Consider the following 22992-nt stretch of genomic DNA (forward strand, 5'->3'; position numbering starts at 1 on the left):
CCTTGGGGGCGGGGCAACCCCGACATCTGTCTCGTTTCACACTATATAGGTCAGAGTCACCTGTACCTCACGGCCATGAGCTCATAAAGCTATGAACTTGGTTCTTCAGGGAAAGTCGTTTCCTCTTGCCTGCCCTGTGCCCTCTCAGACGTCCCCAGAAGGAAAAAGAGAGGGGATCCACAATCACACAGCCCATGTTTATCCCTTTAGGATAAATCAACATAAACTAAACGGCATAAACTAAAAATAAAGGAGAACTTACTCGATGGTTGGCTCACTTTCACCAGAAGGAAGATGTAAAAGCCAAGCAGGTCGGTAACTATTCAGTTGTTTCCTTTTTCCCATGCACTAAACAGGCAGAGGCTGGAAAGTAGAGAATTTCACCAAGTCTTCACCCTTTACCAGTCACCTGTCACGTCTCTCACGCAGGAAGAGCACACTATCTTTACTGGTTAATATGGAGCCACTTCCAGATGATGGACTCAATTCAGAAAGTGTCAGTTTGGGCTCTGGCTCCGCAGCGTGTGAGCTGTTTGACCTCAGACGAGGCGCGTAAGCTTGCTAACACATTGCTCACTAGCATGTAAAATTGAGGTGATACTCTCTACCTCATAGGGCTATTACAAGAAATGAATTTGATAATTCCATACCTGGAACATAGTAAATGCTCAATACAGGACCTGTTAATACCAAAGAAAGTCTGATTGCTATTGTGTGTTTTCATACTTAATTCTTTCACTGTACACGTTGTGCTTTCACATCCGTTATCCCCACACAGTGTCTCTACCAAGTGTGCAGAATGTCAGTGAGTGATTGTTATCTCTATTTTATCGTCAAAGAGAGGCAAAGAAGCATACACATACCTCTTTGAAATGTTTTCACCGGCAAAGTTTAAAGCAAAACTGTGTTACGAATTTATTCATGTAACAAAAGGGTTAAGAAGCACAGGCTATAAGCCACATAACAATGATAGGCATTGGAGATTCAGAAAAAAAAACTTACAACATGTGTATATTACTGTCCTCATTTCAAGAAATTCAGACTCTAATGGGAAAAACAGATTCATACATGAATAAATTATGGTAGGAATAGGGCTGGAAGCAAAGCATGTGCTAATCCTATGGACATGGCGGCAGAAGGCTGGAGAGCAGCACTGATGGTTAAGGCCGGTCTGAAACGAGCAGAAGTGCACCGCGAGGTGATGGCGGAAGCAGGAAGGGCATTAGCAGACCCGGCAGGACCTACGAGCACCATGTGCCTGAAGTGGCTGTAAATGAAGGGGGAGTTGACACCCTTATAAGCTATTGCATAGCACAGGAAAACCAGTTTCTCAATTCATATTTCAAAGCTAGAATAAGGAAACATCAAAAAGCAGTCCAAATTATAGCCTAAGCTTTCTAATGAATAATCAGAAATTCCCAAATTAAATATTAGCAAATTAAATACAGCTGTAAACCATGACTAAGAGAAGTTGATTCTTGGAATGCAATTAATACATCAAGAGAGACTGTCTCATCATAGCAGACACCAAAAAGGCATCTGATAAAATTCTTCTCCTCAAAAAAAGAAAAAAAGGAAGCTCGAATTAGAGAATTTCCTTCACAGATAAAGTACATCTGTCTCAAACCAACAGCCAATATTAAATGTAGCATGAAACTTGAGAGCATCCCCAATAGAATCAGATGGAGGTCAAGGCTGTCAGCCATTACTTCCATCATTTAACATTTCTGAAATTTGAGGCAAGTTAAGAAAAAGAAGTCAAGCATTTAAAATGAGAAAACTATCAATGTCTTCATATAATATTATAAGAAATACCTGTCTGAAACTGTAAGAACTAATAAGACAATTAAGGTAAGTAGCTTAAAAATAAATTTCTGGCCAGGTGGCTCAGTTGGTTAGATCATTGTTCGGATACATCAAGGCTATAGGTTTGGTCCCTGGTCAGGGCACATGTAAGAATCAACCAGGTGATACATAAATAAGTGAAACAACAAATCAATATTTCCTTCTCTCCCTCATTCTCTCTCTCTCTCTCTCTCTCTCTCTATATATATATATATATATATAAATTTATATATATATAAATTAATATTTCCTGTATTGCTAATTAATGTTTAGAACAGTTAATAGAATCATTGACTTCATTAATAATAGCAACAAAAATAAAACACCCAAGAATAAACTTAATACTGAAAATGTGAAATCTAGATTTTAAAAAATGACAAATCCTTGTTGAAGAACAAGAAGTAACTGAACAAACTGAGGAAGGTTCAACATTATAAAAATGTCTATTCTTCCTAATTAATTTATGATAATGCAATTCCAATCATAATCTTACTTCTACAACTTCAATCACATACTAATATTTAGTCATATTCTAAAGCATATCTGAAATAGAATAGCATGTGAAAATATTACAGAAAAATTAATGTAATGAGGATAAACTTATACTATGAGATCTCAAAACCTAAAGCCAAGATAATTTAAAATAATTGGTACAGAACAAAGAAAGGAATGATCAGTGGACATAATATAAGATACAGAAATAAGCCTAAGAAATTAATGTATAATTAATGTATAATTGAAGGTATTCAGACCAGTGGGGAGAAAGATTATTTAATAAATGGAACTGGGATAATAAAAACTGCTAGAAAAAGTTAGATTACAACTTTATACCATATAGTTAATTAAAACTCATATAAATTAATATCAAGTATATCATATATAGACATGAAAATATATAGGCAAAATTATATATATTAGGGTAGGAAAGGCCCTCAAATAAATTACCAAATGCAGCAAATATATATTTATAAAAATATAAATAGATTTCTTTTCATGAATATTTATGTTTAAAAAACACCAGAAACAAGATGAAAAAGCCATAGAAAATTACCAAAGTATTTGTAGCATACATTATAAGCAAAATTTTATTATCCTGAATGTAAATACATCTCCTAAAAGCTTATAAAAATGTTTATAGAAAAATTGATAAAGAATACGAACAAACAGTTCCCAAAGGAGATGTACAATGGCACACAAATCACAGGTAGAGGTGGACAACACCAAGCTGCTTCAGTAGAGATCACCTTAACTAACGTATAGTATTACACAGCGTTTTTTAAAAATAAAATGAATGTAAATAAGTTTATATGAAACGATGCCACAGATATGTAAGAAAAGTGAGTCTAGTAAATTCCAATTTCCATTAATGGAAGAAGTATATATGTTATTGTTATAAATTCATAGAAGGTTTTCACTATGGTGTTCCGGACACTGCTTGGTCTTTCGACAAACGTCTACTGAGTGTGTGCTGCCTGCCAGGCACTGCGCTGCCTACGGGGAAGCGAAGTCCCGGCCCTCGTGGTGGAAGTCAGGCACACGCCGGCCCTAAAGTGAGTAAGCTTCGGAAGGGGGTCTCCAGAAGGAGAAAAAGAAATTCTGATCTAATCCTAATTGTACTTTGTGAAATTTTAGGTTACTACATACTTTCTGTTTCCATGATTGTTAAATGGCCACAAAGCATTTGTTTAGATGCATAAATGTTTGTAGTCAAAGAAATTCAGATTAAGATAATTTTCACCTCTCAAATCAGCAATGATTTAAAAAGTAATAAACCCTGTGTTGGTGAGGATATGAAGATACAGGCACCCTTTAACACTTGGAGTGTTTCATTCAAAGAGAAAATTCCCTGATTCAAAGAATTTAATATTTTTACATCAAATTATTTTGAAAGGTGCATAATCTGCACATTGTAATTCTGTGTCTAAAACTGGAATTTAAAAGATAGAAATTCCCATGGTGGTGAACAAATAGGTATTAAGATGTTTATTTGCAATATGCAATACATATTGCATATATTGCATGTTCATTTATTATATGCAATACAGAAATACCGAAAATCTAAATTTCCAATACTTAGGAGACTGTCTACATGTTATATCTGTAGAATAGGATGATAATCAGGGACAATCCCCCTGAAGACAAAAGACTGTATCTCTCACATTTATCCTCAGCATCAGTAAGCATAAGTTGATGAATGTGGTTATTTGGTCATTAAAATAATGTTGTAGAACCTCTATTTTATCCCAGGGTTTCCCATGCCACGTATTAAATTAATAGTTCAATGTAGCAGAGTTACAATCATGTATACATTGTGATCCTAATTTGAGTGTATAAATATATACATTTATAGGAAAAAAACTGCAAAAATCCAGGTGGTACAATAGGATGATGTATGACTTCTCTTATTCTTTGTGCTGAATTTTTTAGTCTTCAGTTTCTCTGTAATGAATATCTATTACCTTTTCAGGCAGAAATAAATGTTATTTTAAGAAAGAAGGCATCATCAGACAAAGGTGTAAAATGCTAAGCAGGCACCATACTAGGAGGTAATATTTACTGAGGTTTTTTTTAAAATAATTTTTTTATTTAATTCTTGTTCAAGTACAGCTTTCTGTCTTCTATTCCCAACCCTGCCTGCCCCCCGCCCCGTGCTCCCCACCTCCCTCCCATTTCTGCCCCCCACCCTTAGTTATTGTCCATGTGTCCTTTATACTTGTTCATGTGAGTCCATCCCCTTTTCCCCTATGATTCTCTCCCCTCTCCCCTCTGGACCCTGTCAGCCTGTTCCCTATTTCAGTGTCTTTGGTCATATTTTGCTTGCTTGTTTGTTTTGTTTAGATCCCTGTTAACGGTGATATCATATGGTATTTGTCTTTCACCGCCTGGCTTATTTCACTCAGCATAATGCTTTCCAGTTCCATCCATGATGTTGCAAAGGGTAGTAGTTCCTTCTTCCTTTCTGCAGCATAAAATTCCATTGTGTAAATGTACCATAGTTTTTTGATCCAGTCATTGACCGATGGGCATCTAGGTTGCTTCCAACTCTTGGCTATCGTGAATTGTGCTGCTATGAACATTGGGGTGCATAGGTTCTTTTGGATTGGTGGTTCAGGATTCTTAGGATATACTCCTAAGAGTGGAATTGCTGGGTCAAAAGGCACGTCCATTTTTAGTTTTCTTAGAAAATTCCATACAGTTTCATTTGTGTGTGAAATGCTTTCCCTAGATCGTCACAGGTCCTCATCCTCACCCTAGCTCCATGAGGTTTCAACTATTATTATTATTCCCATTTTGCAAATAATGACCTGGGAGCATAGAGAGGAAGTATGCAGGTCACAGAAGCAGCTGTTGGAAGGGCTGAGAGTCACACCCAGTCCAACATCAGAACTTAGGTATTTCATTAAAGAATGAGTCTTCAATTAGCTCCAGGATAAAAAGTACCCATTGAGCCGTTCATTAGAGGTAATTTAGTGCTCTTGAGTGATATATGTCGGAGAAAAAGAAGACAATTTGGAATCAACAAAAGCAACTCAAACATGTAAGCGATTTCTCTAAGCTCCAAACCATCCCAATGAAGCAGCCAGTGGAGATCCATCAATCCCCTCTTCAAAGGAAGTTGATCTTTGCACAGAGTGGGAATGACTCACTATCATCCTCCAAACAGGTGTGAAGAGACCATAAGGAAGATCAAGCAGTCTCCTCAGCACCACACTTCAATAGAGGAGAGGACAGTTTGGGGAGGGCGGGACCCGTTTAATCGTTGCTCAGCCAGTGAGTCTGCTGGCATTTCAGAAATGGTGGCATTCAGCGAGCTGGAGGACGGAGGAAGAGGGCCCAGAAACGCCCATGGCCGAGCACCCCCACTTAGTTGCCTTTCTTCTCTTCCTGAGAAAGTCATGCTATGATCAAAGGTGAAAGACCTAAGTCACTCTCTGAGTCACATTGTCATTTACAAGTTATAACAACAGCACTCTCTTTTACTTAGCATGCGCCCTTTCTTTATTTTAGTAAATATAAGAAAAATACAATGCTTTTATAAGCTTACCCCTAACTGTGCTCTGTCAACCCTATTTTTCCATTACTATATTTAAATGTATCTTTTTTTAAAATATTTTATTTATTTATCTTTAGAGGGGAAGGGAAGGACAGAGGAAGAGAAACATCAATGTATGGTTGCTTCTCGTGCATCCCCTGCTGGGAACTGGCCCCTGCTGGGAACTGGCCTGCAACCCAGGCATGTGCCCTGACTGGGAATCGAACTGTGATTGTCTGGTTCACAGGCCCGCGCTCAATCCACTGAGCTACACCAGCCAGGGCTTATTTAAATGTATCTTAATACACGTAAATCACAAATACATTCTTAATATCAAAATTATTTTAATCTTGGAGAGAAAACTAAGCTTTGACTGGGCTCTTCCATTCTTTCACAGAGAAAACTAGTTACCTAGTCTACTCTTCTAGGCATTTACATTCACAAATGTTTACTTCAGAGATCATTTGCTCTTGCAGGTGTACGGTTTTTTTAAATATAAATAGTATCACAGTATGTGCCCTTGTTTTTCTTCACTGAACCATGGGTTTGGAGTATCACCTTTCCTGTACACATAGATCAGCAGAGGTGAGTGTGTGTGTGTGCGTGAAATTGAGGTGCAGTGTTCCCACAGTAGAGTACACAGACTCCCGTGCACAGTTCGCATCCCAGCTGCCCAGCTCTGTCCCCTAGGAGCCCTGTGCCCCTGGGCGAGGTAGCCTCTGAGCTGCCATATCCTCCTCTGTAAAACAGAGATGAGAGCATCTTTGTAATGAGGAAAAAGTGAGCTGGCATTTGGAGAGTGGGTGGCACATGTAAGCTCTACATCCGTGTCTGTTCAATGTTAACAAAGGGTCTGAGGTGCACACCATGATGACCCTCTGCTGGAAGCACGGTGGTCATCGATCCCACCCTTTATATGATGGGAAAGCAGAAGCTCAGTGGGGTAGTGGCTTGAAATTCGGCTGTAGAATGAGCCACAGAGGCCCTCTCCACCCCTCCCCTCCCCTCCCTTGTTTATAACCCTGAACTTTCTGGGCTTCTCCATTTCTTTTTTTTAAAAGATTACCCATTTGTTTTTACATAAGAAGGGAAGGAGAAAGAGAGAAACATCAATGTGTGGTTGCCTCTCGTGCACCCCCCACTGAGGATCTGGCCTGCAACCCAGGCATGGGCCCTGACTGGGAATGGAACCAGTGACCCTTTGGTTCACAGGCCCGTGCTCAATCCACTGAGCCACATCAGCCAGGGCAAGCTTCTCCATTTCAAGGGAGAGTGGAGCAGGTGGTCTCCCAGCCTTTCTCCGATAGAGGCAGGACATCCTCAGGGGGGCAAGGGAAGACGTGTTGCCTGACCGCCAGTTTTTACAGGAGAGCTCTGACAACTTCCCTTTGTTTACTTGTGTCCATCTAGCCCCTATTCTCTCTCCCATTACCCCTCCTGAGTGTTTGCCATGTCTTTCCTTTTATACAATGTCTGATAAATCTGTAACAAACTTCTGTTCATTGACTCTGTTATTCTAAGACCTTCCACAGCTCCATGTTACTTTGTAGAGTTGTGTGGGTGAGTCTAATATTTACTTCCACCCAGGTTTTCAAAGGGACAAGGAAGAATTACAATTACAATGAGTGGCAAGGTTTCTGGAATTTTGCCGTGAAGTTATAACCTGAGAAGTTGCTGATTCTCTTCCTTGGGTATCCTAGAAGTCTCAGTGTGCTCTCTTCTTGTGAAGACGAGGAATAAGAGAGATTGGGGAAGAAACCCACTCTGTAGGTTTCTTCTTCTATGCCTGTGTCCCTCTGCCAACAGCCCCACTCTGCTCAGTGCGGAGCCAGTCTGCCCATGGAAGTAGTTCATTAGCAGCCCTGCCCCCACCAGCAGGTAGGGTTTGGAGCTGGCTTTGCTAAGTCAGAATGGGTCTCCCCGTGGACCCAGAGCCTTCTCCTTGGTCCCTGGCTGTGAGTGCCCAGGCCCAGTAATCAGGTCTTGGTTCCAGGGTTTTGAGTCTGGTCCAGGCCTGTGAGGGGCCTGGAGACCTGCTCCAAGTCAGTCCTCAGTCTCCCAGAAATCCGTTCTGCCTCACTGCCAGGCTGGGCCAGACCCAGGTGTCCTCTACCTCTAATCACGGTTGTTTGGCTTATGATCAGCAGCCCCTCCCACTTCATCACCCCCAAATGACTGGTCCAGGGGTCTGTCCCTTAGCCAGCCTGTTAGTGATCTCCACAATTCAAGTGTTTTCCTTTGCACCGGGCTCCTGCCCCACCTCCTCCTTACCACCAGGCCTTCTTTACTGTAGAAGATGGTATCTGGGATGAGGGTTAATGTATCTACATTCTTGGTTTCTATCTCACAATGGACCTATGAGATGGGTATTCTCACTCACCTTTTATAAAGGAAGAAACTGAAGATCAGCGACAGGAAACAGCCTCTCCAGATGCATGGGGCAGCCAAAATTGGAATCGTGCCTGACAAGACTCCTGGTCTCTTGGTCTTCCGTCCCTCCATGCTTCCTGGGGGAAGTAAGAGCAAGCCGACTGTCCCTCTGCTTACACTGGGATCCAGCTGGCTCTCAGGAAGCTCCTGGGCCATGGCCCGTTGTGTTACCGTTCCCCGGCTCTTTCCACGTTCACCTGGGCAGAAGATGGAAAGAGCTCAGCTAATATCTGCTACATTAATGCAGGAGAGTCACCGCTGACAATGCCATGTTATCCCAGTGGAAGCATCTGGCTTATGGATCATTGGGAAGAGGTTTTCTCAAACTACATATGAGATTTCTCAAAAAATAATAATCTACAAAGCCATGCATCCCCTCTGCTGATGGCATTTTATGCAGAACAAGGACTGTATCTTGCAAATGTGCTATAATTTGCAACCCAAAGGCTGCCCTGGAAACCATCATCTCAAGGAAAATGTGCTTTAGCAGATTTGCTCTCCAAAAAGAACACTGGCATGCCAGGGGCACAGGGAGCGTTGGCCAATGGAAATATCTCTGTAACGGTGCCAGAATTAAGTTAATTTCACTGCGAGTGTTGGGACTAGCCTGAGGGAGAGTGGGGAGGCTGGCGGTGGGGTTTCACGGCATTGGAAACGAGAGCAGGAGTCTTTATCAAGACAGCAAGAGACAGATCGGGAAGAGCCTCGAGGTCATGAAAGAGAGCCTGGATATACAATGCCGGAAGAAAGGGTCAGACAAACTCCAGAACCGATGATCAGGGGACAGAATGTGGAAAAGAACTGCTGTCAGAGTAAGAATCAGAGTGCAGCAAGAGGGGTGGGGGGTCGGCACGAGGCAGCTCAGGGGCAGGCGAGCCTGGGGCAGCGTTCCTGAAGGAGCATTAGCTGGGACCTGGGACCTACTGTTGAGACGGTCAGTACCACCGTGGACCAGTGGGGCATAAATCTCCACGGTGCTTTGGATGATGTGGGTAAACACCTTTGCTTCCCTACTAGACTGTACACCCCATGAGAGCAGGACCACGTCATGTTCATTCCACGTCTCTATACATTGCTTAGTGCCCCACACATAGTAGGTGAGCGGCGAAGGTTTACTGAACACACAGGACTGAGAGGAAGACATGGAGTTGGGTCAGGGGCCCTAGAGCTCCCTTGCACTCTGCTTCTGCATAGCTGGGTAGCCTGCCACCAGCTTCTTTACCCCTCTGCGCCCCAATTTCCAATGAAGAGGTTAGATGATAAACAATGTCTGCTATGGAGTTATAAATTATCCTGAGTCTATGGATAAATGAATCCGTGAACAATAAAGGCTGTTTGACAGGGTTATTAGCATCCTTACCAGCATGGCAGTATCATAAAAGGACAATCCTACAAGTGTTCAGGATGCTGAATGAGTAAGGGCCTGGCGCTCTCCTTGAAGGAGTGCACAGGTGGAGGGAGATGGCAGTTAAAGGACTGCCATCCACTGTCAGAAATACCATTGCACAGGCGGTGCTATGGGGCCAAAAGAGGAAATGGGTGCTTTTGTCGGGATAGTTAGGGAAGGCTTTGTAACGGAGGCGACAGTGGAGGTGGACAGGAGTTGAAAGGATGGACAGGAGTTCACCAGATGCAGGATGGGGGGCCAGGTGGAAAGCCCATCCAGAGAGGGTGGGTGTGCCGAGCAGCACAAGTCCCGACATTTAGGATTTATCAGTGGAGACCCAGACGTTCACCCAGAAGGTAAAGAATTTCTGGTGGAGAGGAAGGAAAGGAAAAGAAGGGAGGGGCATGAGAAGAGGGAGGAAGGGACAGGAGAGGAGAGAAAATGCCATTCGATGCTAGGAAGAACGAACAGAGGAAGCAGTGAAACAGACAGCAAGGCAACGGACTCGGGTCCAGAGCGCTGAAGCCGTGGACTCTGAGGTCCGGGAGAAACCCAGAAATCAGCCAAGCGAAAACTTCCTAGTGTGAGCGTCTCTTCTTTCTCTTGCGTGTCCCTCTCCTGCTGCCTCCTTCTTCCCCACCCTCATTGATGGGGTGGGAAAAGGGGGGCATTAGAATTTAAATTGTTTGGGGGGTTCCAGGTAAATTTGGGCTGGGAAACACAAATGACAGGTGAACACTTTCATTTTAAAGAGAAAAACCAAGGCCTGGGTAAAGGAAATTAATTTCTCAAAGCCTTGGAGCTAGTGAGTGGCAAGGTGGGGAATAAAGCACCAGCCCCTTGGCTTTCTTGGTTCAAGTTCATGATTCTTTAACTTATACAAGCTATGGTGAGAACATCTGTGCACCCCATCAGCCTTTCTTGAAGCAGGACCCAGATGTGGGCAGGATGCCTCCAGCATCCAAAATGCACCGTGGGTACCCATTAATTCCCAGACCACTGGCTGGAATCCTGATCCCGAAAGACTCAAGGGCATTGCTCTCTATCAGATGGCTCTTATTCTTCACCCCCAGCACCAACAGAAACTTCCAGGTGTTAACCTGAAGAGCCCTTGATGTATTGTCATTCACCGAAGTTTTAAATATTAAATAATGAGAGACAGAGAAAGAGAGAAGATTCTAATTCCTCTCCAGCAAAGGAGAACTGAGGTTTGATGTAAAGCCTATCTTTGTCAAATAATTAATATTGCTATTTTAATGAATAGCTAACAGTAGTTGGTCCTCTCTCTGGTGCCACAGGTACTGCAGTGAAGGTGGTTTATCCACATCATCCTTAATTCTTGCAAAATCCTGGGAAGGCAGCAGCATCCTTGTTGTGTTGGTGAAGAAACGAACCATGGAGAATTTAAACCCCTCGTCCAAGGTTATACAGCGACAACTTGGCAGGCTCAGGATTTGCGTGCAGATCACCCTGACTCCAAAGCTAATTTTTAAGAGCTGTGTGACCTTGAGCGATGCAGGTTCCTCATCTGTGACACAGCGGATAGTAATAAAAATTCATGCGGGGGGAAGACTCACAGAACAAATAAATCAAAATAAAAAAATAACTCCTACCTATCAAGATTGCTGTCAGGATTAAATGAGTTGATATGGGAAAGTGCTTTGTAAACTGCCATATACCATACAAATTTTATCATTATTATTATTTCAAAAAATATGGCTCCTCCCATAAAATAAAACCATCTGTGGCGTATATTTGTGACAACAGGCCTCAGAAACAATTTCCATTCTGATGGCTTTCCTGACTCTCGTGTTATTAAAAGAAAGGTTAAGGAAAATGAATGATGGAGGGTTAAGATTAGATCTTTCACACCTGAAACCACAAAATCAATAGAGCCCCTGTAATCCATCCGGGGAGATGAAGAAATACACCGAGGTGCCTGGAACGATTACTCAGGGAAATGTCACCAGGTATCGACAAGAAACTTGGCAAGACCGCTGTGGCCCAGGCTTGGCCACTGCCATCCCCGCCCTAGCGCCCTCCTGGCCGGCAAAGGCTCCTGTTTGAGAACTCAGAGCCACGAGGGGGCTGAGGAGAGGGGCTCTTCCCTTTCCCAGGGTTCTGCAGAATTTGTTTTTTTAAAATATATTTTATTGATTATACCATTACAGTTGTTCTATTCCCCCTCTTCATTCCCCTCCACCCGCACACTCCCTCCCCCACCATTCTCCCCCCTTAGTTTATAACCACGTGTCTCAAGTTCTTTAGATTCTATATTTCCCCCACTATTCTCGCCCTCCCCCCTATCTATTTTCTACCTACCATCTATGCTATTTTCTGTGCCTTCTCCCCCCTTCTCCGCCTCCCACCCCCCTGTTTCTAACCCTCCATGTGTTCTTCATTTCTGTGGTTCCACTCCTGATCTAGCTGTCCTCTTGGTTTGCTTTTGTTTTAGGTGTGGTTGTTAATAACTGTGAGATTGCTGTCCTTCACTGTTCATATTTTTCATCTGCTTTTTCTTTGATAAGTCCCTTTAGCATTTCATATAATAAGGGCTTGGTGATGATGAACTCCTTGAACTTGACCTTATCTGAGAAGCACTTTATCTGTCCTTCCATTCTAAATGAAAGTTTTGCTGGATAGAGCAATCTTGGCTGTAGGTCTTTGGATTTCATGACTTGGAATACTTCTTTCCAGCCCTTTCTTGCGTGTAAGGTTTCTTTTGAGAAATCAGCTGGTTGTCTTATGGGAACTCAGGTAACTGTCTCCTCTTCTCTTGCTGCTTTCAAGATTCTCTCATCTTTAATCTTGGGAAATTTGATTATAATGTATCTTAGAGTGTTTCTTTTTGGATCCAACTTCTTTGGCACTCTCTAACCTTCCTGGACTTACATACATGTCTAGTTCCTTTGCCAGATTGGGGAAGATTTTTTTTCCTTCATTATTTGTACAGATAAGTTTTAAATTTCTTGCTCTTCCTCTTCTCCTTCTGGCACCCCTATGATTTGGATGCTGGAATTTTTTAAATTGTCCCAGAGGTTCCTCAGCCTCTCCTAATTTTTTTTGAATTTTTGTTTCTTCACTTTGTTTTGGTTGGATGTTTATTTCNCTGGGTTCGCCCCCTGGGGCCTGCGTGGTCTGTCTCACTGTGTGCGAATGTGTGACCGCGGTCAGTCTGCCCCACACCCCGACTGGTTCCGGGCTGCCTGCGCGCCTAGGTCGGGGGATCTGTCCTGCCTGACCCAGCTCCGCTGCTGGCTCCGCCTCTCTTACCGTCCCCGTTGAACAGTTCGTAGTTGTCGGACTTCCATATAATTCCGTTTTCTGGTCTTTGGGTGTGTCCTAGTTCTCCAAACCTTTGTTGTATTCAAACTTGGTTGTGGGAGAAGGCACAGTGTTTCCACCTATGCCTCCATCTTGGCGGAAGTTCCTGCAGAATTTGTTTTTGAGCTCCCCAGCTACGTCCACAAACATCTACATGGAAAAGCCGTCTGGGATGCCCCAGGCCCAGCAGATGTCGCGTGGAATGGAGAGGACCACCCTGCTCTGCCCTATTTGAACTCTTGGCCTGCAGAATTGTGAGTACTGGTGGAGTTATTCATGTTTAAAGCTGCTGAATGTGGGGGTTGTTCTTTGTGGCAACACCAGATAGCAGGGACACTGTGGGACACTACGTAACATCAACAACAGCCTCGGTGATTCAAAAGCCTAACTGTTCAACCACCTCACCCTTTGGTTTGGGGCTTCCAAGCCCAGGGGACATTTCCCGTAGCTCCTTCTGCACTCCAGCCACTACCCCAAAGACATCCGGGAAGTGTATAGTTTTACTACATCCAGTTACTCAAGTCATCATGACAGACATATGTGATTGCTCCAGTTTATTTCCTCTCTGGAACTGGAAGCTCTGTGTGGGCGGGGAGTCGAGGGTGGTAGTCACTGCTGTGTCACCCACCCTAGCACAGTAGACACTGAGTGCGTATATTTGTGTGAATAAAAGAATTGGTATAAAATTCAGAGTAGCTGAGGCACACTGATTGAGAAATCATTCATTTGCCAGGCTAAGGAGTAAGAACTTGATCCAATAGTGGGTGAAAGAACAGATGAACAAGGTGACTTAGATTTCACTATGTGCCACAGTTAATCCACAAAACAAAAGCAACTACGTAATCCATCGAGTTGTTTTCAAGTCCCCCAGGGGATTAGTTTCCTCGTACATTGCCAGGTGGAATCCCTTTTTCCCTCCTCATGTGTTTCTAGCATTTCTGGAAATAACTGAAATAAGACAATAAGTATTCAGTATTTGATTTTTTAAATTACCCTTACTTTAATATCAACTCATTTACAAAAATGAGTTGCTCTGAGTTAAGTTTGAGATGCCTTCCTGCCTAGGCTGATGTCAATAGGCATCATGAAGTCAGTCAATTACTGTAAGACGGCATGAGGTACTGTGCTCCTATATTAACATGTAATCACCCACCTTGGCCGCATGTGGATCCCGGCCACACCACTGCTTCATGATCAATGACTTAGAGTTTACCCCAGTTTGGGGACTTTATTACAAGCATCATTTTTACCACTGTCATGGCCTACCTGTCTTCTAGTGTTTCTCCTTTACCCCCTCTCCTCACATGTACAGTTGGGTCCCCTCAGATTGACACTCTGTTCAATGACCATGAGCCAAACCCACCCTAACTCAGAAATCTCTAGCATCAAATCATATTGTGCCTTAAGGGCTCTCTCTTTCTGATCTTCTCGTTTGTGTCTGGCAAGGGCATCCCAAATGATGAGGCAAAGCCTGAAAAATCACCTTTTCTCTCCGCACCTTGGCCAGCACCCACCTTGGAGCACACCGCTGGCCTCTTCTGTCCGCCTGGCCTTCACAGTGCTGACCATCATCGGCAGTACTGACCAACTATTTTTGATACACTTTCTGTGTTTTCCTGACCTGCATGGCTTACACTCAGTATCCTCTCTCTTACCCCTCCCCCTGTATAGCCAGAGAGAATGCACATCTGTATTTTCTAAGCCATGCACAACAGAAGAAACAGAGCACTTGTGTGTGTCCATGGAGAAACACCTACATACAGAAATATACATAATAGTGGACACAGAATTCCCTTATCTGTCAACACAGAAGACAAACCAACCCTGGAATAAGCAGCGAGCCTCCTCTGCTAAGCACACACTGCCTCTCTGCCCCCACCGGCACTGTGTCAGAGAGACTGCCTGCATGAATTGTCTTCAACCCACGGCTCCTTTTCAGTGAATACTTGTCAATGCTGTGAGGTAGGGAATGGGAATTGTGGGAAGGAGGGTGTATTCACTTAGAGAATGCTAGCCACCATCACAGAAACACCCTGAAATCTCAGCAGCTTAACACAAGTGGGTTTTGTCCTCAGGCACAGTCTCACCAGCAGGGGGTGTGGAGGACTATGCTCCATGCGGTCATGCAGGAACCCAGGCTGCCAGAGGTTCTCTCCTCTTCAGCACTGGCTTCACCCTGCGTGTCCACATTCATCTGGCAGACAGGAGGAAAGAGAGTACAGGACAGTATGGGTGAGGATAAAATGGTACGCCTCACTTCTCTTTATATTCCACGTGACTTTGGTCACAGGACCAAAGAAAATTGCAAGTGGTGCTGGGAAGTGAGTTGTAACTGGAGGCCTCAGGAAGGAGGTGGGGATTCATGAAGAGTTATTCTCTTTGCATGAAGGAATGAGATTTTTAATTCATTTTTCTGGCTTTTTCTCTTTTTATTTTTCTATTTGGGAGCAGAGCTATTTCCCTTTCTCCTTTGGTCCCCCAATCAGTCCAAAGACTTCTCTACCCATCCAACCTGCCCCTACTTCCTTCTGGTCCAAGTTTGAGCCATGATGGTGATAATACCCCTGCCCTGGGTAAAGAGTTCAAGTGTGCAGAACCACCTCCAGTGGTGCAGGGACCACAGCCATCTGCCAGGGGCTCCTCCACGTCAGGCTCCCCAGGCCTCCAGGAAAAACCTACAGTGAGGATCAGGGGATCTCAGACACTTGATATGGGCTCTGGAATAATGGACTCATGGGCCAATCTAATTTGTTTGTTTAACCCACCTCCTGCCAGAGCAAAGGGAGAGCAGATCAGTGTACTGGTCATCACGTGAGCAAGGAAAGGAGGCCAGCTTAACCCCCCACACCCTTTTCTGGTCTATGTGCAATGTAATGGTCCAAACCAGAGCTGTGGTCCCCAGTGGGGAGTGGTCCAGGCTCTCGTCATTCATGTTCACAGCCAGTCAGAAGCAGAGTTACGTGAGCGTTATGGGATAAAGCATGATTGCTGTCTCCTCAGGGAGAGGTCTTGGAGCTGATGCAGAGATGGAGGTAGGCCACAAGCTTGGGTCTCCCGCGCTGTCCGTGGTGAGACTTCAGGAACACGTTCCACAGGTTTATCCCACCCTGGGGAGTGCGACACAGTCACTGAGGGCCTCCCACCCACGGGCCCTGCCTTCCCTCCACGATCCCGGAGAGACGAGCCTGGAGGACAGGGAACTCACCCTGCGGTAGACCAGGCTCTACACTTTGGTCCCTGGGACCACAGGTAGGTGACAGGCAAGGAAGCGTGTGCTTTGTGGAGCCACGCTGCTTTGAACAGCTGCCAAGCTCAGCCAAGGGGACTTAATATGCCTTCCTTACCAGAGAACCGCAACCTCAGTCATAATAACCCCACCTTTGTGCAGAGCTGTGTGGTTTACAAAGCCTACCACAAGCAGTGTGTTATTTACTCCGCTGTACACCCGCAGACAGATATTATGTTTATGCCCTCCTCTCCATCCCAGCTACCACTGCCCTAATTCAGGCCATCATCATCTCTCAGTGAACTATTGTAACAGCCTCCTAACTGGTCTCTCCGCTCCAATTTGCCTCCTTCTAACCCATTCTCTACAGGGCAGCAAGAGTAATCTCTCTTACAAAGAAAGCTGCCCCCTTCCTCCCCCTCCTAACACCTTCTAATAGCTCCCCCTTGCACTTAGAATAAAACCTGTATCCTTAGCACTGCCCATCAGTCCCTATGTGATATGGTTCCCACCTGCCTCTCCAGTTCCATTTCTTCCCGCTACTCAGCTTGAACTTGTGCTCCCACAATGCAGAACGGCATACAGTTCCCCACAAATACTATACAATATCTCACCTGTGTCTCTGGGTTTTACTTGTGTCTCCCCCATAATGCCATGCACCCTTCCTTTGGTTCTGTGGTCTGCTAACTCCTCCTCACCTGTAACGGTAAGCGGTAACATCATCACCTCTGAGAAATCTTCCCCAATGACCATGCACACACAGGCAGACACATGTACACACATTTGGCTGCAGCTAAACTACACTGCAGGTTTCTGTGACTGAACTCACCACACTGTGCTACCCTGATGTGTTACTGTTTCCGCCCCTCTTGCCAGGCTGTCAGCTCTGATAGGGAAGGTCTATTACATACTCATCTTTATACCCAGCCACCTAGCACTGTGTCTGGGATCTAGTAGGCTCTTAATAAATGGTTATTGAAGCATTATTTCAAGAAGCCTGCACTTTAAACTAGAGAAATCACTGCTCTGAGAGATTAGGGGACTTTTCCAGGATAGAAAATAAAAAATGGGAGATATGAATTGCTAAAGACTAATCCCCACTACATTCAAAGGGACCACAGATAATTTTGTGAGAAAAAAGCTTATATCTCTTGAGGTAATTTTTACTTTTTACTTTATTTTATTCCGACTTCTTTTGAATCTCTGAGCCTTTCGAGAATCTGAGGAAAGCTATAGATTTTTTTCCCAGGAAAAGAAAAGGTGAACACACACCAAAGTTTGTATGTAACACAAGAGTGTGTCAGTCAGGACAGGTTGCATGAGTGAGCCTGGGCAAGACCAGCACAATCACCCAGCTTAGCCCAGACTTAACTGATGACCCAGTGAACTGTGAGCTAAAACATGGCTGTTGCTCTAAGTGTCTAAGTTTGAGGATCATTCGTTATTCAGCAAAAGCTAACTCATACAAAAATAGGGAACAGGAGTGGAATGCTGCTATAACAAAGGCCTAAACCAGGTGGCCTTCTGTGATTACAGAACTTGGTGGGGACTAGACAGTTAGTCATCAAAGGCTAGAGAAACAATGAACTACTAGGCAACCCATTGACTTAGAGCTTCTAATTGTAACATACACTTTGAAGGCCTAGAGATGCATGATCATTTTAAATCTGTGTTATAGCTAGAGAAGGTAGTGACGGCCTTTAGTGAGAGCAGCTAGACCAGAGGAGTGGTGAGGCTGTGCTAGGCCCAATAAGTCCTGAGAGCAGGTAATGTCTCGGGAGGAAGGAAGGAAGGGAAGGAAGGAAGGAAGGAAGGAAGGAAGGAAGGAAGGAAGGAAGGAAGGAAGGAAGTTTAGGAATCAAAAAAACAAATCTTGTACTTGATCATAGACTTTTGGAACCCCATCTCAGAAACGTGGAAGACGATACTTAGTTTGTTGGATTATTGCCAAGACCAAACAAGATGATGGGTGGGAAAAACTGTTAAACTGCTAAGAACTGCCCTTGAAAACTGTTTGCACTGCATCCTGAGGCCGCCATCCTCCTGGCGTGACCTTTAGGTGAGTGGCACCTGACAGCACCAGGGGGCGCTATGAGGTTGGACTTCCGGGAGACCTTTTGTAGCCTGGATCCAAAGAACCCCAGGAGAGTCCATCAGGAGAGCTCTTTTGAGAAAGCGACATTAGTATAAAATCTAAGTAATGAGTCATATTTAGCTAAGTGACACATATTTGGGGCAAGAGAAAGAACGTGCACAAAATATCTGGAGGTGAGAGAGAAGGTTCCTGCCCAGGACAGGTGACTCAGTTGGTTGGAGCATCATCCCACACACCAAAACGTTGCAGGTTCAATCCCTGGTCAGGGCTCACACCTAGGTTGCGGTTTGATCCTCAGTCAGGGTGCATACGAGAGGCAACTGATCCATGTTTCTCTCACACGTCAGGGTTTCTCTGTCTCCCTTCCCCCCTCTAAAAAAAATCAATAAACACATCGTCGGGTGAGGTTTTTTACAAAATATCTAAAATTTGCAAGTCTGTCCTTGAGTCTATCAGGTCAAAGAAGTGGAAAGGGGGCCCTATCTTGGGAGGACGTGGCTTCCCTTAAATGCAGGCAGACGTGAGAAGGGGCATGTATCTATCTGGAAATGCAATTTTTCTGCTTGTTTACAAATGATTAACTATTGCAATCAATTGGGTCAAAGTTCAAGTCACTGCCTCCTTTGGGACAACAGTGAGATGGTGCCTTGTGCTGGGGCTAATGATGACTGGATGCACCCAGGGCGGGCTGACAGCAGACCTCGTGTGCCGGCGGGTTCTGGCACCGTTGATGGGAAGGGACTCCTCCCCTCTGAGGCTTTCCGCCCACCCCCTTCCCAGCCGCAGCCCAGTACTCGGGCAGACATGCCTGGACAGGGGCGCAAGCTGCACTCGAGAGAATGCCCACCTGGGTCAGGAAGGAAGGGCCTAGAGTGTTTTATATAGTCAAATCTCAGAGCAACCTGACAGAGTGGGCATGAATGCATTCTTATCCCCATGTCACAGATGAGAAAAATGAGTCTAGAGACGTTAGAGAGCCTGTTTAAGGAAGTCAAATCCAGTCTGTGTTCTTCCAGCCCACCCACAAGTTGCCTGCTGCTCTTCCCTCTGAGGCTCCTCGCTATCAGCCGCCCACCAAGTTCATACAGCCCTTTAGGAATCACAGATCACTTTCATAAATGCCAGGTGAGTGCAGGTGGGACTTTAGTTTGCTGATTCTGAGGAGTCAGTGATGGTCTTCAGGGAGGTTCATTGGAGAGCTTCCTTCACACCAGACCCCGGCGCCTCACACAGTCAGGGCAGGTGCCGTCTCCAGGCTGGAAATCAGGGCTGACATCCCCGTGCACACGGGAACTGAAAATGGGAAGACACCCATCCCACATCTGGTTACAAGCAATCTGGAACTACTTCAAGAGGCACCGAGGGGAACATTTGCTTGGATTAAGGCATTTCAAGTGAGCCTTAGTGTGACATTCCGTTTAAATCCAGGTTGGCAGTGAGGCCACACAGCATGGACGAACTATGCAGAACAATGAAAAGATGAGGGAGAGGCACACTTCTAGGCTCAAATACAGCAAGTCCACTCACCATACCTGGGTGGCACCTGTCTTTGCTATGTTCAACCCAGAGGAAACACAAGGGTCTCCCATGACCTTTAATGCGGCTCTTAGAGTGATGAGCAATTACTGGCGACAAATTTTAAATTCATCAAATACCACTCCTTTACTACGCTTCCCAACAAGGTCAGGGACGTGATCTGTTTCTCCCCGAACACAATGAAGTTCTACCTAAGTTATAGAATAACAAAAACCCATATTTGGTCATTATTATCTTATGCTTTTTGTTTTTATAATACCTGTTTGCGGAACATTCTCACGTTTAGCATCTTGTATGACCCTCCCAACTCCGAGTGATAGGCAGGCACAGCCCTTTCAGTTTTACTTGCAAGGAAACAGAAGCACAGACAGCCCCTTACAAAGAGAGCACAGAGCGGTGCTAGGCACCCTTCACAGTGTTTTAAGTATTTAGATTCACCTGACCCTCACAGCAACCCCATGAGGTGAGTACGTTGTTATCCCTGTTTTACAGACGATGAAGCTCGGGCCCAGAGAGGTTGATAATGTGCCTCAGGTCACACAGCTGGTGAAACACAGAGAATCTGAACCCAAGTCGATAGACTCTAGAGCTGCTCAGCCCCTTGCCCACTTGCTCGAAGTCAGCTGGAAAAAGGCAGGAGTGGAATTCAAGACTGGGCCTGATGCCAGCCCTGCATCCCACCTGGCACTCACAGGAATCCGAGTGCGCATCCCCGGCCTGTTGTGAGCTCGCTGGGTGCATTCACTTACTTAATCCTCATCACTTCTTTAAGTGAGGAAACTGAGGCACAGAGCAAAAGCAACTTGCTCAAGGTCACAAAGTTAGTAAGTGGCAAAGAAAGGGCTTGATGCCTGAAAAGCAGTGGTACGTATGCATGGCGGAATACTTCTTGGCCATAAAAAAGGAACAAAATCTTGCCATTTGTGACAACATAGATGGAACTCAAGGGTACTAGGCTGAGTGACATAAGTTAGTCAGAGAAGGACAAAGACCTTGTGATTTCACTTATATGTGGAATCTAGAGAACCATATAAATGAACAAACAAAACAAAAACGGACTCATAGACACAGAACACAGACCGATGGTTGTCAGAGGGGAGGGGTTGGGGGACTGCCTGAAAGCAGTTGGGGGACGCCTTGAAAGCTGTACAAGTGAGCAGCTACGAAAGTCACAGGAGTATAAAGTACGGCATAGGGAATATAGTCAATAATACTGTAATAACCATGTATGTTGCCGGGTGGGTACTGGAAATACTGGGGGAACACTTTGTAAAGTATGTGACTATCTAACCACTATGCTAGACACATGAAAACAATGGAAAATTATATTGCATGTAAACTGTCATTGAAAACAATTTTTTAAAGAACGGATTTGAATCCAGGCAGCCTGGACTTCGAGCCCATGGTCCTTGCCCCACCGGCAGCCTGTCCTCTCAGCTGCTTCCCCAAAGTCCATACATGCAGATAAAAACCAAGCTTCTGCAGAGTTGGATGTGTTTTTGTCACTGTCATTGCTTTCTGGAGTTACAGGCAGGTTTTCTGTCTGTGCAAAGTCTAAGGGTTTCTTGTCACGGGTCTGTTTGCACTGCTTGCTGAGCTGTTTGCTCTGTGGGGACGGACGCTGGCGGCAGCGCTGCCTGCACAGGCTGTTCATGGGTCCGGGCGCCTCGGCTGGATGTCCCATCACAGAGAGGAAATGAAGACACGCAGGACGTGGGCTTGTGGGGCGCCGGCTGGGCTCTTCCTCCTCTGGGCTGCCCTGGGATGTCTCAGTTTGCCTGGCTGCAGGTAAGCGACGGTTACACACGATTCCCCGATCGATAATAGGACAGGGACTATAAAGCCACACAATGCTGACCGTCTCTTTGTCACATGCCTATTGAATGAGGAACATCCCTTGCAGCAATGTGCACGCATCCGATAAAATAACATCAACTCGCTTCAAAGTATTGTGAAACCAAGCGGCTGACTTCAACAAAAGTTCCCCCAAGAAACTGACATGTTTAAATGTATTTTGTCATGCTAAGAATAACAGGATACTGGTTCCATATTCTGAACAAAGCCTTGGTGCAATTTGTTATGCAAAAGAACATTTGTTGTATGTGGGGGGGAAAGCAGTTCATTCCATCAGTGATTTTACTGTATGAGGGTGGCCTACTCTTCCTGCTCATCAACTCAGATTTGGGGGGTTTTCAGCCTCTCTCTCTCTTTCTCTCTACCCTCCTCCCTTCTCTGTCACACACGCACACACACTCCAGATGTTCCCAGAGTTAAATGCTAAATGGTATATTTCATCATTTTTGTATCCATCAGTAAGATGCTAAAGACAATATCTGAGTCAAAGCTCAAGCTTAATGGAATAGAAGTTTCTGAATGGAAGCTCAAACTTGGGCTCCAGTAAAAAAGGGGGGCAGTGACTTGGCAATTTGGGGGTCTCCCTGGTGCACGAGAAGCCCCTACCATGATATGTCAGGCCTCCCAGGCCTCCCTGTGGGCACCTGTGAGCAATATGATAGGAAGAAGGATTGTTAATGCATTTATTCATCCCATAAATGCTCTCTGAGCACAACCTCTCATTTAATGCGGGGAGCATCTAGTACCCCCTGGACTCACCTGGAGACCAGCACCATGAGTATTTTCTACCCAATGGGCTCTCAGTAAATAATAGCTATTGTGGTTATCAAGAATCTCAACTTGGCCCTGAGAAGAACCAAGCTGCCAAGGCCTCGCCTGCTTGCACTGTGTGTATGCAGAGAAGCATTCAGGATCCAAGGAAATGTGTCTGGAATGGAGGGTTTGAAGGGGTCATAGTGACCCTACCCATAACACTGACCCACTCCCACACAAAGGCCCCCTGTCAGGCTCTGAGGACACAGAGATGAGTAGGGTATGGAGAGCTCATGTTCCCATGGAGCAAGCCAACACAAGAGTTCATGCTCTGTGTGCTGTTGTCAAGAGATGGTACAGGGGCAGGTGGGAGGCAAAAGAGGGAGTGGTCAGCTCTTCTGGGTATGGGGTCTGGAAAGGCTTCCAGAAGGTGTAATGCTAGAGCTGAATTTTTACCTATCAATAGGGATTTGCTGAATGGCCAAGGGGGTTATGCGTGTTCCAGGCAG

General features: G+C 44.9%; 1 protein-coding gene across 1 annotated transcript in view; it reads left to right on the forward strand.

The window, feature by feature from the left end:
- The first annotated feature begins 21433 nt into the window (after positions 1-21433).
- C8B (complement C8 beta chain) overlaps positions 21434-22992 on the forward strand; it is a 40623-nt gene continuing 39064 nt past the window's right edge. Inside the window, exon 1 of the mRNA XM_037043167.1 lies at positions 21434-21664. Within this exon, the coding sequence (XP_036899062.1) occupies positions 21552-21664 (113 nt within the window). The 5' untranslated portion in view covers positions 21434-21551. The remainder of the gene's footprint in view (positions 21665-22992) is intronic.

This window comes from Sturnira hondurensis, unplaced genomic scaffold, assembly GCF_014824575.4.
Source record: "Sturnira hondurensis isolate 20B ecotype Veracruz unplaced genomic scaffold, ASM1482457v3 Scaffold0004068, whole genome shotgun sequence".
In the NCBI taxonomy this organism is placed as follows: Eukaryota; Metazoa; Chordata; class Mammalia; order Chiroptera; family Phyllostomidae; genus Sturnira; species Sturnira hondurensis.